Here is a 16,163-nt window from a genome sequence, read left to right as displayed (position 1 = left end):
ACTTAGGGAAGAAACTGGTGATAGAGATAAAGCACTTGGGGCCATCAGCATGTAGATGGTATCTAAGCCATGGGAATAAATAAAATTGTCTCAAGAGTGAGTGCAAAACCAGAGGAGGGGCAGACAAGCACTGAGCCCTGGAACACACCAATATTTTGAGGTTGCAATGAGGACAAGGATCCAGCAAAGAGAACTCAGAAGGAGAGGACCATGAGATAGGAGAAAAAACAAAAGAGTGATGTTTAGGAAGACTAACAAAGAAAGTGTTTCAAAAGCAGCACCAAAGGCTATTAAGATGTCAAAAAAGATGAGCACTGGAAATTTCAAAAGGGTACCGAGTATAAAGGCCTGCTGGAGTGTGGTCAAGGAAGAGTAAGCGGTGAGCATGCAGAGAAAGCTAGTACCTTAGAAACAGTTTCTTGCCAAATTAGCAAGGCATCACTTAGAATTGTATTTCATGTTGTTCCTTAGTTCTTGGCTGTTTAATTTTTAGCATGGCCTCCAGTCATTTTAGTATTGAACTTCTAAATTCAGTGTTTGGTGCTGCAGTAAAAACTTCATTTTGAGCAGTTTAAGTAAGAAATAAAAGAAGGCAGAAAGCACTCAAGCACTTCAATTTAGGAATCTTCTTTAAGTTGAGCTACATTGCTGATAGCATTATATTATCCTAGCTAATTATCTGATGTTAATACTTCTGTAGTTATTTTTTCTCTAAATCTGTCAAAGAGAAGTTAAAGAACTGCAAAACATCCAACGTTTTAAATGACAGGAAGAATCTTTAAAGCATATGTTGGATTTAATGAGTCCTTAAATACAAGTAAGCTTTGAGGTCATCAAGACTCTGAGATGATTTTGAAAGGGTAAGAGGAAGGTGGTAGACAATGTGATCATGGCAATGGTATTTCTTTTCATTTTTTCCTTTTGGTCTGGAGAAAATAGTCTAAAAAACAAAATGAAAAATTACATAGATTTAGGTAAAAAGCATACTTTTATACCAAAAAGAAATTTTACAGCTATGTTACTATTTCTCTATACACTTTATCCTTTTTCAGTGCACTTATTAACTTTAATAAGAGTGTTATGGATGAGAATTATAAGAAAACATTATAGGGAAAGAAATAATTTACAATGATGAGTAAAATGGGTTTCTGTATGTATCTCTATGTGTATGTGAATGATCATATCTGTATGTGAATGACTTACTCATATATCAAGATGCAACTCAGAATTTCATTAAGACCTTCTCAGGGAAGCAGACTTGGCCCAGTGGTTAGGGCGTCCATCTACCACATGGGAAGTCTGCGGTTCAAACCCTGGGCCTCCTTGACCCGTGTGGAGCTGGCCCATGCGCAGTGCTGATGCGCGCAAGGTGTGCCATGTCCCCCGCGTAGGGGAGCCCACGTGCAAGGAGTGCACCCCACAAAGGGGAGCCGCCCAGCGCGAAAGAAAGTGCAGCCCGCCTAAGAATGGCGCCGCCCACATGGAGACCTGACACAACAAGATGACACAACAAAAAGAAACACAGATTCCCGTGCTGCTGACAACAGCAGAAGCAGACAAAGAAGACGCAGCAAATAGACACAGAACAGACAACCCTGGGGAGGTGGGGTGGGAAGGGGAGAGAAATAAATGAATCTTTTAAAAAAAAAAAAGACCTTCTCTATCCCTTCTTCTCAGTATAACTCTTTCACCTCCAAATTTTAATAATATTCTGTCACTGTCATTCATTTTTTCATTCATTCAACAAATATTCATTGAGTGCTTATTATGAGTTGACACTGTTCTAGGTGCTGCAGGTATACCACTGAGCAAAACAAAGATCCTTGCCTCGTGGAACTGACATTCTAATAGAAGGAAAAAGACAACAAACAATAGACACAGTAAAAAGTAATCACGTAGCATTTAGATGGTGATAGATTCTTTGGGAAAATGAAGTGCAGAACAGAGTAAAGGAAAGGGGAGAAAAGGGTGCAGGAGGTTCCACTTTTTAATAGGGTGGTTAAGGTAGGGCTCATTGAGAAAGTGGAATGTGAGCATAGACTTGAAGGAGGGGAGAGAGATACCAAGCAGAGAGAAGTGCCAAAACAAAGAGGTGGAAACATGCCTGGTATTTAAGAGGAATAGCAAAGAGACCAGAGTACCTGGAGGGAAGTACAGGGTGGGCGTCAGGGTCGGGGGAGGAAGCAGTAGGAGATGAGGACTAAAGGTCACGGTGTAGGGGAATGAGGGGGCAGATTATGGCAGTGAAATGGGGGCCAGCACAAGCTTGAGTTGGAAGTAACAAGATCTCATTTTCAGTTCAAAAGGACCCTTTGGCTGCTGAGCTGGGGGGAGGAGGGGGAAGATAGCAGAGACAACAGCTAGCAGGCCCCAGCAGTTTTCTAAGGAAGACAGGATGGTGACTTAGAATGTGAACAAAGAGTGGTTTGGCTGGATTCTTATACAACATACCACATTTTTACTTTTGTAATATTTATGTATATACACATCTTACCACGATTTCTAGACTATACACTCCTTGAGGCCAGGATTTGTGTTCCAACAGGGAGTCTCAATAATATTTTTAACAAATAAATGAATGAATGGTCACTAGGTAAAGAATCTAGCTTATGAATATCTCTGCCACACACCCAGTGTTTCCAAGCATATTAATGAAGGGACAATAGCACCACCAAGAGCATCAACTTTGAATAAGAAAGACAAAAACATTGAATAAGATATACGTAATGCATAACTGAAGACAGAATAATATAAAGGAAACAATGTCCTTTATACATATCTGAGTTCTCTTTAACTGCTGACAAGTTTCTTTGCATTTTCCCTGCTTTCTCCTTCAGGTAAAACAGTAGTTAAAGGAGTGAGAAATTTCTAGAGCACACAGGTTCACAATAGGTTTGTCATGGAAATATTTATAATTATAAAAGCCAGTTGAATGACATTCTATAACACTAATTCTTATTGCAGTTAACACTGCAGGGAGGATATCTATCTCTGTCTTCAAATTCCAGCATAATCATAAAAAAGTAAGCAACAAATGCATATAGAATAAATAACTACTCAGACCCAAACATATTGGCCATTATAGCAGCCAAGTGATGCAATCATTTGCTATTAAATCACAAACTTCAGCAACTTCAATGCAGCAAGAATGAAATTCCTTCAGAAAAAGGTACCCACAATGATGTCCATTCATAGTTATATGGGATATAGCTAAGGACTTTCTGTTTAAATAAAGAGGTCCAGGTTTTTTAAAATGGGTATAGATTTGGAGAAAAAACTGCTACATGAAATGTGGGAAGATTTTACATCTGTATATGAAAAAGTCTGGATTAGGCAGATTTCAATATCTCTCCTCAAAATATAATGTCTCTTGGGCCTTTGAAGAACTTATTATAGTAGCAGTGAGTCTTTGTGATGCCAATAGTAAATTCAGAGTCTGGTTTCGAGGCTGATATATTTCCTGATTGAGTCTATAATCTGGATGGAAAATGTCATCAGTCTGTAAGATGTTTATCCCCTGTGTCCCCTATTTCCACTTTTTTTGGTATCCATTGAAAAGATCGAATTCAATTTATGACAAATCTAATTGAAAAATATCAGTCTGAACTGGAGGTTAATGTTTTGAGACAATGGTTCCTCTATATATTCGTTCCACAAATATTTATTGAGCACTTAACATTGTTCAGCACTATGCTAGGTGCTAGGAATTAGGGAGAAAAGACACATTCGCTGCATTCAAGAAGCTAATATCTTATGAGGCAGAGAGACAAACATGCAGTGAAACAACTGCTAGTGCTCTGCTCAAGCTGCGGCTGGGGCACCCTGACAAAACCAGGGAAGCCAGGGAAGCTGAACCAGAAGGGGTGCTGCTTCCATGGAGCTAGCGAAGGGAAAGGGAATCCTCGGAACAGGGCAGGACATATTGTTACCTGATTTTCAGAAAGATTGCCCCAGCAGCAGCCTCAAAGGTGGAGGGTAGACTGGCAACAGGACAATAACTCCAGAGGTTCATGCAACTAACATGGGAAAGGAGGGTGGGCTGAGTTAGAAAACAGCAGTCACGATGGAGAGAAGGGGCAAATTCAAGACCTGTTTAGGAAGTGGGCCAGGAAAGATGTGGTCTTCCCTGATAAGGAAGAGTGAAGAAGAGGGAGGGGCCTTGGGTAATTCTCACTTCTCTAGATTGGGAGACCAGGTGGATGGAGGGGCGGTGCTCTTGGGTCAGGAGCATAGGAGAACACACACAAAAAAATTAAAAGCAGAGAGAAGTTTTTAAAAATCAAAATAAATCTGTAATGACTATTACGATTAAATTTACAAGTATAAACTGGCTGTGGTCTGAAAGTATTCTATCTGCTGAGCTTATTCAAAATCACGACTATTACAGAAATCATTGGGAAATACCTATGACATGTTTCCTTCTTTCCCTCTGGTCCCCAAATCTAAGAATTAATAAGATAAAGACTAGCAGTCACTATAGATTTTAGATACTTGAGTCCTGTGAACATTTACCAGTTTTAAACCTGCCTGTCAAAACATGGCTTCTTCTTGAACATTTTTTCTTGTCTATACCCCATAACAAAGTCTTAGCATTTTAACATTTAGTATTTTAGAAAACACTAATAGTTATTACTATGATGGAAGGCGGCATAAAACAATAATTTTCTAAATATTTGACTTTATTTATAAATTAATTATAGTGACTTTTTCATTTGGGATCCTAATTTTAAATTAATTCACTCATTAAAATTCAGAAACATTTCAATACCCAGTGAAATTTCATTATTCAAGGACTTTCTTACCATAAAAAGATGAAATCTCTTTCTGACCATTTAACACTTTCATGTTAGTAATGTCACAGTATCCCACACCCTCCCCATTTTTTCTGCTTCTAAATCTGTAGTGGGAACACTGACAATGCCTATGAAATGAGTCTTTTCTCAAGCAGGATAGTCTGAGCCAGAAATCTGATGTATCACTCTCCCCAGCTCTCATTAAACAATTTCTACATTTTCAATAATAACTAAAACTCTGGAAAAACATACCAGGATGCTCTGTTTCAAGTTATTTAACAGTAGAGACATATATGAGGAGTCTGTATATCTTTGTTATATTTTTAGACATATAATGAATCAATGTTTGTTAGACTACACAAATATGATCCACCAATAGAAAGCTTCCATTCCAAATCTAACCAGGTTTTACCTTCCTATTGTAAAATAAGAAAACCCTGCAAACCTCAATGAAAAGCATTGTCTAAGTCAATATTTTTCAAACTATAGTTCGTGACCCATTTGTGGATCATGAAATCAATTTGGTGAGCCGAGACCAGCATTTTTACAAAATGAAATCACATATAATAGAGTAGATAATATCAAAACACATTGCATTTATAAGGGTGTATATGGTCTTGTAAAAGTTTTGTATATATATGAATGTGTGTACTGGGTCCTAATGTAAAATATTTCTTACCAAGGGTCTCATTCAAAGAAATTTGAAAGCCACTGGTTTTCCATGGATATTGCTGAGAAATGTCAGGGGTTCGTAGCTCAACTATGAAGTGAAAATAAATTTTATGAAATGTGAAGATTTATTTCCTTGCAACAGCTCTCTGAAAACCAAGCACTCACTTATTTCAAGCTGTCAAATTTCTTACAGAATAATACCTAACAAAGAGGATCAAAGGTTTCTCCCATACTGTGTTTTGTTACTAAGAATATATGGTCCAACATTGTTAAATGACAGATTCTCACCTACTTCATTTAGCTTTGCTATTTAATAGTAATTATAGACAGAAGTCTCATTTAGTTGCATTGATCTTGTATTTAGCTTTAGAATAAACCCAGAAGCTGAGACATAAAATGCACCATGTGAGTCCTTAACCCAGAAAGATCTTAAAATATCAAGAAACTATACTCTTCACGAAAAACATTCAAATTCTTATGTTATCATTATATACAAACCATAGGTATTCTATTTCAAAGAATAAATGAACAACACACAAATACAATTTTAGTGATTGTTTTTTCCCATAGTTTTATGAGACGCATATGAAACATAAAAGTTATATACAATGTTTTATTTGTGCCACCAAAGGTGAGTTGTATCCATGGAAATAATGAAAAACTTTGTCTAATATCACTCTACTCAGTTATTCCTCACTCTGTGATTCCTTAACTTATATTTTCACAAAGTGAATTTTTTAAGTCAGTAGATATCAATAGAGTATCAGTCATTACTTTTACCTGAACTCAAAATAGTCTTCTTTTGAAAGAGATATAGCAAGTCTGAAGTATATATTTTATTTCATTTCTATCATTCCATTCCTAAGGTTCTTTATGGTGTTTTTAAAAATCCATAATATAATTCTATGAGAGTTAACATAATAGACTGTAACAGCTGTTATGGTCTATTGTGTAAATAAGTAATTACAGAATTTACAGACTATCATGTAAATATGTAATTATGGACTTTTTAAAATGTGCATTATTTACTCGATAGTCTATCGTTTACATATGTAATTATGGACTTTAAAACATGTATTATTTACTCAGTCTGTAACAGCTCCTTGGGACAGAGTCGTTCTGGCCTATCGGGTAAACATGTAATTACAGAAATTTTTAAAATATGTATTATTTATCTGGTAGTGCTGCTACAGATTATCACATCCATACGTAATCACAGATTTTTAAAAAGAGGGATCATTACTTTGTATAATGCTTCCACAAGTCAACTCAAAGGCTTTCAGTTCATGGATCAGTTATTTAAAACAATACAGTAATATTTTGCAAAACGTTGTGGTGAAAAGCAAGTCATTTAGGTAAATTTTCAGGTTTCCTAAAGAAGTGAAAGAACTGATTCCAAAAAGAACATGTCATTTTGAGAGAAAGGATGCTTTTATAAGTCTCTAGTGTAAGGGTCTGTGTTTCACTTTTCGAGTGATGTCTACGTTACTATGACACTTTTAAAAATAAAAAACCTCTTAGCATATTTGGTTTCTTTAAAACAGAGTATCTGGAATGCAGTTTACCTGTTGTTGCCTTTAATATTCAGTTGGAAACATCCTCTTATGCAGTAGTGTTTTGATAAATGTCTAACAATTGACTTTCCAGGGAAAAAAATCTTTTGCCAATTCCGTGGTGTAAATACTCCCGCCATGACTAATTTCAAAGCTCCCAAGGTCATGTCACTTAACTGAGAGTTGGGAAGAGAGGTGCACAGTCAACTCTGCTGAGCCTTACAGCCAGAAGGAACTCATTCCAGCACACCTCTCCTTCTTATGCCATTTCAGTTATTGACTTGTGATACCTGAACCTTATTCACCATAAACTCTGAGGAAGCCAGAAACAAAAGCCCAATTGCTAAGGGCACATCAGGTGTTTAAAACTTAATTAATATACCCTCAATTAAGAGTCAATAAGAGACCATAGCATCCTCTTCCAAGGTTCAGAAGAGGCCTAAACTTCCTCTTCATCAAATATGTTGAGCAACTCTCTGGGACAGGGGAGGTAGGGAGTAGGGGGAAGGGTACTGTCTGCCAAGTTGGCTGTGAGACTAATCTGGAAGTGACTCATTGCAACTGAGGTACATTCATGAACAAGTGTTTGAAAAGAATGTTTTAGAGGTGACTTAAGTATCAGATGGCTGGAGAACTTTAAGATCTACTCTAATCCAATGATGCTGTTTTTATGGTTTCATAAATAAATGATGCAATGCTTATATATATCACATTTCAAGAAGCCATTTATATTTCCATAGTTGTGTATTAACCAATTTCATCATCATTTTAAACTAAGAAGTTGTAAGTTCAGTTGGGCAACTCTGAAAGACACATCTTCAAGGGAAATATTATTAAAATGAAAGCTGAACTAGAGATAATGCTAACAACTGAAATTAAGGATGTTAAAGTTGTATCTTTTATTTATTTATTTTTAAATATCTTTTTATTGAAGTATATCAATCATACATGAGTCCGCATAAACAATAAGTGTATAGCAAAGATTGTGAATTTGCAAAGTAAACATACATAACATCATACAGGGATCTAACACATCACCCCTCAACCAACATTTTGCATTGTTATAAAACATTTGTTACAAACTACACAAGAGCATCTTCAAAATATTACTACCAGCGATAGTCCCTATCTTACATTTGGTTTATTTTTTCCCCAAACTGATCCTATTTTTAAAAATATATTTTTATTACAGAGGTTTTTTTTTTTTTTTTCACTGGAGACAGGAGATTTTATTGATGCTGATGGGGGTTGGAAAGGCCCCCAGGAGCACAGGGGCCAAGTCAGTCAGCGGATGCGTAAGGCCTGGGCATGTAGGGGCAGGTGGGAGCAATTCATCTTCTCAGGATTCTGTGGCTCTTTCCTTGGGGAAGGGAGAGAGCATCTTGGGGGAGGGGGGCAATTCCAAGAGCAGCGAGAGCAGAGGTTAGGGATGGCTGAGAGCCCCTAACCTGAGAGGAGGACCACAATAGGCAGCAACACCTGTGTGGGAAGCTGGACGAACTGGTCAGTAGGGGAAAAGGGCAGGTGAACACTGGGCTGGCCTCTTGGGGAGGAGTCCAACCTTAACCTGGGTAAGCTCAGGAGGACACCTGGTGTTACCAAGGGGAGTGGGACAGGACCCAGAAGCTGGGCCCCTTTCCCTGCAGGCCTCCTTAGGGAGAAAAAGGCATTCAGGGAGCTCCCTGGCAAGGGGCGCCAGAATTAGTCCTTAAGGCACAGTTGGGGGCAGACAAGGCACCAAGGCACAAGTGGTAAGGGGGCAGGGGCAGCCTCCAAGCTGAGCACCAGGGTCACAAGAGGACACAGGACCGCCCACGCTTGATGGGCGTGGCCCGGACAGCCTCAGCAAACACCTCCTTGACGCCGTCCTGCTGCAGAGCCGAGCACTCGAGGTAGCGCACGGCGTGGATCTGCTTGGCCAGTGCCTGGCCCTGCTGTGGCGTGATGGGCGCCTGGCCCTGCTCCTTGAGGCGCCGTAGGGTGTCAGGCTGCGCCCTCAGGTCCTTCTTGGTGCCCACCAGGAGGATGGGCACATCAGGGCAATGGTGGCACACCTCTGGATGCCACTTGTGCCGCACGTTCTCGTAGGAGGGCGGACTGGCAATGGAGAAGCAGATGACAAAGACGTTGGTCTGAGGGTAGGAGAGTGTGCGGAGGCGGTCGTACTCCTCCTGGCCCGCCGTGTCCCACAGGTTCAGGTTCACTGTGCGCCCATCAACTGCGCTCTGGGCACTGTAATTGTCGAACACTGTGGGGATGTACTCCTTGGGGAAAGCGTTAGTTGTGTAGCAGATGAGCAGGCACGTCTTGCCCACTGCCCCATCGCCCACCACCACACACTTGATGCTCTGCATCCTGGGTGCAGCTGTTGCAGTGGAGGCAATGCCTCCTCCCTCTTCTGGGCCCCTCTGGATGCAGTTACCTGGTGCCTCCCCACGGCGGGGGAGCTGGGGGCGGCGGCAGCGGCTCCGGGCTTGAGAAGGATTACAGAGGTTTTAAACTCATAAAACAATCATACACATGTATAGATTTCCCATACAACACCTCTTCACCAACAAATATGGTATATACATATGATGGAATACTATGCTGCAGTAAGAAGAAATTAAATTGGGACACATGTGATAACATGGATGAATCCTGAAGACATTATACTAAGTGTCTTTTATTTTAATAACAAATTTAAACATTATTCTGAACTGAAATTAAAAAAAAACAAACCCTTTGCCTTACCTATTTACTTCCAGTTTTTGAAATCAATGATTGAATAGCCATAGAGAAATCATGAAGATAAACAATATATCTAGTGGTTATTATACAGAAAGGGATCAGTGCATACACCCATGATTAATTCTTTATATACTAAGTAGTACTAAACACATCATACTATATGGTCAATACAATAGACTGCCTGGGCAAAAAAGCTCTCAGGTAATTTCCAAGGGAACCAGATATTATATACATTTGTCTAAGATGCTCATAAGGTTTTGTTTCATTTTAACACTTAAAACACTCCTTTCTGTGGAAGTCAGGACCCTCAACACACGCTGAATTTTACTTGCATGAAGCCTTTCTCAAGACCTGACACCATGGGCTGCATACCTTCAGGGCAAGATTATGTTTCCCAATGTTTAAATCCTCATGTAGAGCAAAACACAAAATATACATTACATTAGAGTATCACATGGCCAACGACTGACTAGAGGAAGCCAGGAAGAGGGCAGGTGCCGCCTGCCAGAGGCTGCAATTTAATATCCTGCTATAAAAGCAATAGGAGGCTCCTGTTCATCTGAAACCTAGAACCTATAATAAAAACAGTGAACAATTCGAAATTGGCACGTTGCTCCTACTGGCTGTTTACGTGCCAGGGTTTTGTACTGTGCCAGAGTTGCAAACTGTGTACAGTCCCTGAAAGAACTGAGCTCTTCTTATTTGTAAGGTAGAATTCAGGGTAGCGAGGGATTTGCTATATAGGAAATTCTGTTTTCTTTGTTTCTGTTTCACTTAAGGAAATGAGTGTGATGTATGTTCCAATGGGTATTTGGGGAACTCACTTATTCTGAGTTTATATTAAACGGCTCGACTACATAATTTGGCATACAGTAAGACTTCAGCGTTAACAATCTGAGGCACAGAAATGGAAAAGGTAAGCCAGAACTTGTAAAAATTCACATCATTTCCAGGTGCACCTCACTTTACACATGAATGTATCCTTGGAGTGAAATGAAACTAAAATACTTACAAATAAAATCATATTTTAAATTAACAAGGTATATAGTTACTTAAAGGAAGCTTTAGCTAGTTCTTTGGTAATGAGGATGACTGATGTACAATTTATGTTTATGAACTATGAATTTTCACATGTCACAATTTTAAAGCAGAGTACATGTACATATACTAATATATGTGTTTGCATATGTGCTTATAAGTATTCTAAAAGTTACACAGTTAAGCACAAACTATAGTAAAGGAATTAATTTTTAGCTTTATCCATATGGATTTTCTGGGTTTAAAGAAATATTTGCTTGAATAAGGATGTGCTACAAAATGAAAAACAAAGGTTTCCATGATTGCAGTTAGTTATCTGTGAAGTAGGAGCACTGAGCAGTAACACTCCATGTCCACCTGGCTGCAACAATTAACACAGAGCTACTTGCAAGGTAGGATTACAGACACTGGTACCTCTAGGGATGGGCTGTTTTGCCCATGCGTTAAATTCTCATTTTGTGTGAACTTAATGAAAAGATTGCAATATGTTCTGTCAATAGTTCCTAGCGCATGGAGTTGTCTCTTTCTTTTTCCCCTGAGTAAATGTAGTGAGATTTGTGCCGCATCTTATGGTTGAAAATGTAGGGACAGTGTGTGTTTTATACTTTGCTTCCAAGTCCTGAAGATAAAAAGACTTAAATCATGTAGGGAGATGCAGCTGGTCTATAGCTGCAGCATTGGCTGGATGCATAGTCAGTGTATTTGTAAACCGTGCTGTGTTGGGGAGAAACAGCTCACATTATAAAATATCAAGAAGAAAGAGCTGAGTTTTTCTTTAGCATTTAAATTAGGCAGTGGTTACTTACAACAGAAGTTTGTCAGTCGGCTCTAAAAGTTTCAAAAATTATTATTATTATTCTAACTAATTTGAATTCACAAGTAAAATATGCTCCAGCCAAAACAAAGACTTGCACAAAAATATGCAAGGGCTATAATACAAAGTGTATGCTTCTCTCTTTTTCATAAGGGAGAGACTATTTGAGGATAGCAAATAAACGCTCAAAACTGATGAGTAACAGCAACAATAAAAAAGCCGAGGGTAGAGTGGATAGCGACAGAATCCACTGGTCACTCAGGCTTAGGAAACTTGCCAGTCGCCCTCAGAAGCCCTTGGCACACCCCTGTACCCCAGGTACATCAACAAGGGGGGCTTCACTGAAGCAGAACTGATGCTAGGGCATCTGCCTGAAGGTGAATGAGGGCCACCAGAGATGTCCACAAAGCCAGGTCCTTCCCTTTCTCAGTCCATGGCTTAGATGGAACCAAACCTGGTTTTTCCTTAGGAATTTTCAAGAACACATCACTATGGGATGCTTTGGGCCACAAAATACTTGGGGTCCAAGAAAACAACTCAGAGAAGTTTTTCGTAAATTAGCCAATGACTCAATCATCTTAATCCCTTAGTCCTTCCCTTATGTGGAACCCAGGCCTCAGAAGTTTTCTAATTTTGATTCATCAGGTCAGTGTTTGGCTTTTTGTTTTTTGTTTTTAAGTGCAATAGAATTCTTTGGAGGGAAGGAGAGCTTAGGGATATCTTAATCAAATCCCTTCACTTTAAAGCTGAGGAAGGGAAAGCCCAGACAACTGGTATAATCTGACACACAGCTGGTTAGTGGCATGGCCATTGGTAGACACTCACTAACATACACTAGTTCATCTAAACCTCACAACACACCGAAAGGGTGATCATCTTTATCAAGTGCAATGTAGAACCGTTGAATAATTTGTTCAAGATAATATAATTTTAGGACAATTTGCTGAAAATCCATTCACCAAATGGCCAATTGACCAAATGATGAATTTGCAAAATGGCCAATTTGCTGAATTTACCAACGTCTTGTTTCTTTAAACTATCCATAAACTCTGTAGCAATTAACATTATCTATAAAAGCTAAAATTTGGAAGATTATCTTCAAAGTTTTAGTTGACTGGTTTTCATTTGGTCTTCATGGCAACATTTTTTAGGAATTTAAATTCACTTTGTATTGGTGATTAGTTTGTATCAAAATTGAGGTTCCAAATACATGGTCCACTGTAAAAGCCCCTTTGGAGCATTACTATTTCTTTTCCATTGCTTGTAATGGTACTACCATATATTTGGAATCTTCCTGCAAGTTGATACCAAAGACAGAGGTGCCATAAACTTTTTGCATTTTATAAAATTCCTAGCTAACTGGGTTGCATGGGAGGATTCAACAGCTCTTAAAGATATTTTAAAGGTTCAGTTTCAAGAAGCGGCTTTGGCTCAACTGATAGAGCATCCGCCTACCACATGCCAGATCCAGGGTTCAAACTCAGGGCCTCCTGACCCATGTGGTGAGCTGGCCCACACTCAGGGCTGATGCGTGCAAGGAGTGCTGGCCCACACAGGGGTGTCCACTGCATAGGGGAGCCCCATGTGCAAGGAGGGCACCCTGCAAGGAGAGTTGTCCCGTGTAAAAAATTGCAGCCTGCCCAGGAATGGTGCCACAAACACAAAGAGCTGACACAGCAAGATGATGCAACAAAAAGAGACAGATTCCTGGTGCCACTGACAAGAACGCAAGCAGACACAGAAGAAGACACAGCGAATGGACACAGAACAGACAACAAGGGGGCGCATGGATGGGGGGGAAGGGGAAAGAAATAAATAAAAAATAAATCTTTAAAAAAAAAGATTCAGTTTTGTTTTGTTTCATCTTAATTTTAGTTTAGTTTTTTATTTTGCCATTACTATTTCAGCCAGCAGTTTGACAGCATATCTGTCAGTCCAAATCAGCTGAATGCCATTTCTTTTTTTTTTTAATAAAATTTTACTGAGGTATACCATTCATACATGAAAATATATAAACAACAAATGTATAATAAAATTTGTGAATTTACAAAACAATCATGCATGTCATCATGCAAGGTTCCCATACATCTCCCTAACACCAACTGTGTTTTCTATTTCAGGCATTTCTCAAATGCTTAAAATACATCACAAGCAATCCACTTCTTTCATCCAGTTAACAAATCTATGAATCAAATAAGTACAAAAGACAATGGGCCAGATTCTAAATGAATTGGATGACAAAAAGTCACTTCATCCTTATGATTTATAATAGTCCTAGATTTTAAGACAAGCACAACACTGTGATTTGAAATATATAAGGAGTTATCAGAGACCAATATTTAGAGAAAACCTGGAGCACAGTGAATTTTAGCCAGAGTTGAACTAGCTAGTTAACTACCAACTAGTTAATGTGAAATGGCTACAGCAAAAATAAAAACTACGAACTAAAACCAAACTAAATTAAAACTAAAATTTGGAAATATCTTCAAACATTACTGCAGCTACCTTATACAAAAGGATTTTCTATTAACTTAAAGAAAGTTTAATAGAAAGAAAGTTTTGATAAATCAATGATTTGACAAATTGGTTATTCCATGAATTGCTCAATAGTGGAAATGAATTTTGGTGAAAGGACTTTCAAAGAAGTAATTTTTGGAGGAAAGGCAATTCAAGGAATAGGTCCTTCAGAAAGTTGTTTTGTGATGAACTGACTTGCTTCTGATCACCAGGTGGTCAGGCATGGAAACCTGTCTGCTGACTCAAAAACCCACATTCTTACCTCCCTAGAGTCTTTCTAGTTAATCACATTGCCACTGGCCATAAAATAAAGTGGAAAAGACTATGAAGTTCCCCAAATCCAAGGAGAAGAAAATGTGGACTGAAAATTTTAGATGATTGAAGGAGTTCCCTTTAAATGTATTAAAGTAATGTCTTTAATGCAATCTCATGGTTGAATTCAATGCAAATCCTGTACTATATGTCCCAAAAGAAGTGTGAGATACAGTGAATTTGACTTACCTAAGAAAACTCTTTCCCTGATACCAAGACCTTAATTTGAGCAAGACTCAGACATTTATATTCATATCATGTGGCTCTGTCTGGCCACAGTTAATTTGAGCATGTCACTTTATTCCCTGTACAGAATATCTAAAGCTTTAAGACAGATTCAGGAGTCTTTTTTTCCTGAAACACAAACACATAACACTCTCATTAACTGGAACTTTCACATCTGCACTGAAGTGAAAATAGTACCTAAAGCCCTGTCCCACCTAGTGTATGTCAAATAACACAGATTAGAGAGGGTGTATTTGACAATGGCATTTTATTCAGGCTCTTGGGGGGTGGAGCTGGACAAGTCATAAAGCCTGCATAACCACAAATTAAAAAATAACTGCGCTGATGTTTAAAAGATACTAAAATAAAATTTTTTAAAAAAATTTGAAAATGGCAAATTTTGCCTGTTATTCATTTCCTTTTACCCCAACTTGACTCAACCATTGAAAAGTTGTGTTTCTACAACTTTAAAACTAAATCCACTTCCAAGTCATCTGGCACCAGAGATGGAATTGGGAGTATATTACCAGGGTGAAAGAGAAAGGTCATTATTTGGTAATGTCTTCAGGTTGAAATAGTGTAGGTCAGTTCTGCCCAATTGAAAGATATGTAACATATGTCATTTTAAATCTTGTGACTACATTAAAGAATTGAAAAGAAACAGGTAAAGTAAATGTTAATAATACATTTTATTTAACCCCATTGTGTCCAAAACATTATCATTTCAACATAGGACAAATGTAAAAAATTATTAATGAGATATTTTATGTCTCTTTTATTCATTAATCTTCAAAATCTGTTGTGCATATTACACTTACAACATAACTTGGTTTGGATCAACCACATTTCAAGTGCTCAATATGATAGTTGCTTCCATATTAGACAGTGCAGGTCTGGGTCCCTAGTCTCATCTGAAAAGGGAAGGTACATTGAATCTAATGGATTTGGGTGATTCTGGCTGGTTTGCACTGGACTGAAATATGTTTACTATTAATTCTGAGCTGTTAGAGTGCTTTGAGAATATAGCCCAAAAGAATACATATTTTAAAAATCTGCAAAATCTGGGCTATAATACAGACCACTGCTTACAGGATATTAAAATGAAATGTTTAGGGCATTCCCTAGTTTCTAATTATTTTCCTTTATATCTAAAACCTGGTAGATAAGAAATACAGTAACCCTCCTCTCCTTCCCTGCACCCCCACTTCCAGTCCTCCTTAGTGTGCCACTACATTTCCTTTCAATGGATCTTCAAGAGTAGCCAGTCCCGAGTGTAATTTCCCTTCTATTCTGGCACAAAATAGAGGCATCTTTACATTGACTCTTTGCCGAGTCTTCTTGCTCTGCTTACAATGCCCTTTAAGAAGTGCTGCCTGCAGCCCCACACCTCTATCACCTCGCAGACTCCTGATTACTACCCAGAATTAATTTGCTTTTACTCGCTCTTAAAAGCCTTCCCAGATTACCCCAAAAATCCAGACCTAAGGCTCTCTCTCCATTTTACCACAA

General features: G+C 38.5%; 1 protein-coding gene and 1 long non-coding RNA gene across 2 annotated transcripts in view; both read right to left on the bottom strand.

Moving 5' to 3' along the window:
* The window catches only part of LOC131273963 (uncharacterized), a 498,906-nt gene that overhangs the window by 465,243 nt on the left and 17,500 nt on the right, over window positions 1–16,163 (bottom strand). The gene's annotated exons all lie outside the window — the stretch shown is intronic.
* LOC101431484 (rho-related GTP-binding protein RhoG-like) lies at window positions 8,220–9,496 on the bottom strand. Its single transcript, XM_004470471.4, has one exon. The coding sequence runs from the start codon at window positions 9,370–9,372 to the stop codon at window positions 8,809–8,811; it is 564 nt and encodes a 187-aa protein (XP_004470528.1). The 5' UTR covers window positions 9,373–9,496; the 3' UTR covers window positions 8,220–8,808.

Source organism: Dasypus novemcinctus, chromosome 17, assembly GCF_030445035.2.
Source record: "Dasypus novemcinctus isolate mDasNov1 chromosome 17, mDasNov1.1.hap2, whole genome shotgun sequence".
Lineage (NCBI taxonomy): Eukaryota > Metazoa > Chordata > Mammalia > Cingulata > Dasypodidae > Dasypus > Dasypus novemcinctus.
The sequence above is the reverse complement of the archived record's forward strand: the minus strand, read 5'-3'. Positions and strand labels throughout refer to the sequence as shown.

What these genes read in the sequence shown, in the direction of transcription:
- LOC101431484 (XM_004470471.4), bottom strand. Translation starts at nt 9,372, where the DNA reads ATGCAGAGCATCAAGTGTGTGGTGGTGGGCGATGGGGCAGTGGGCAAG.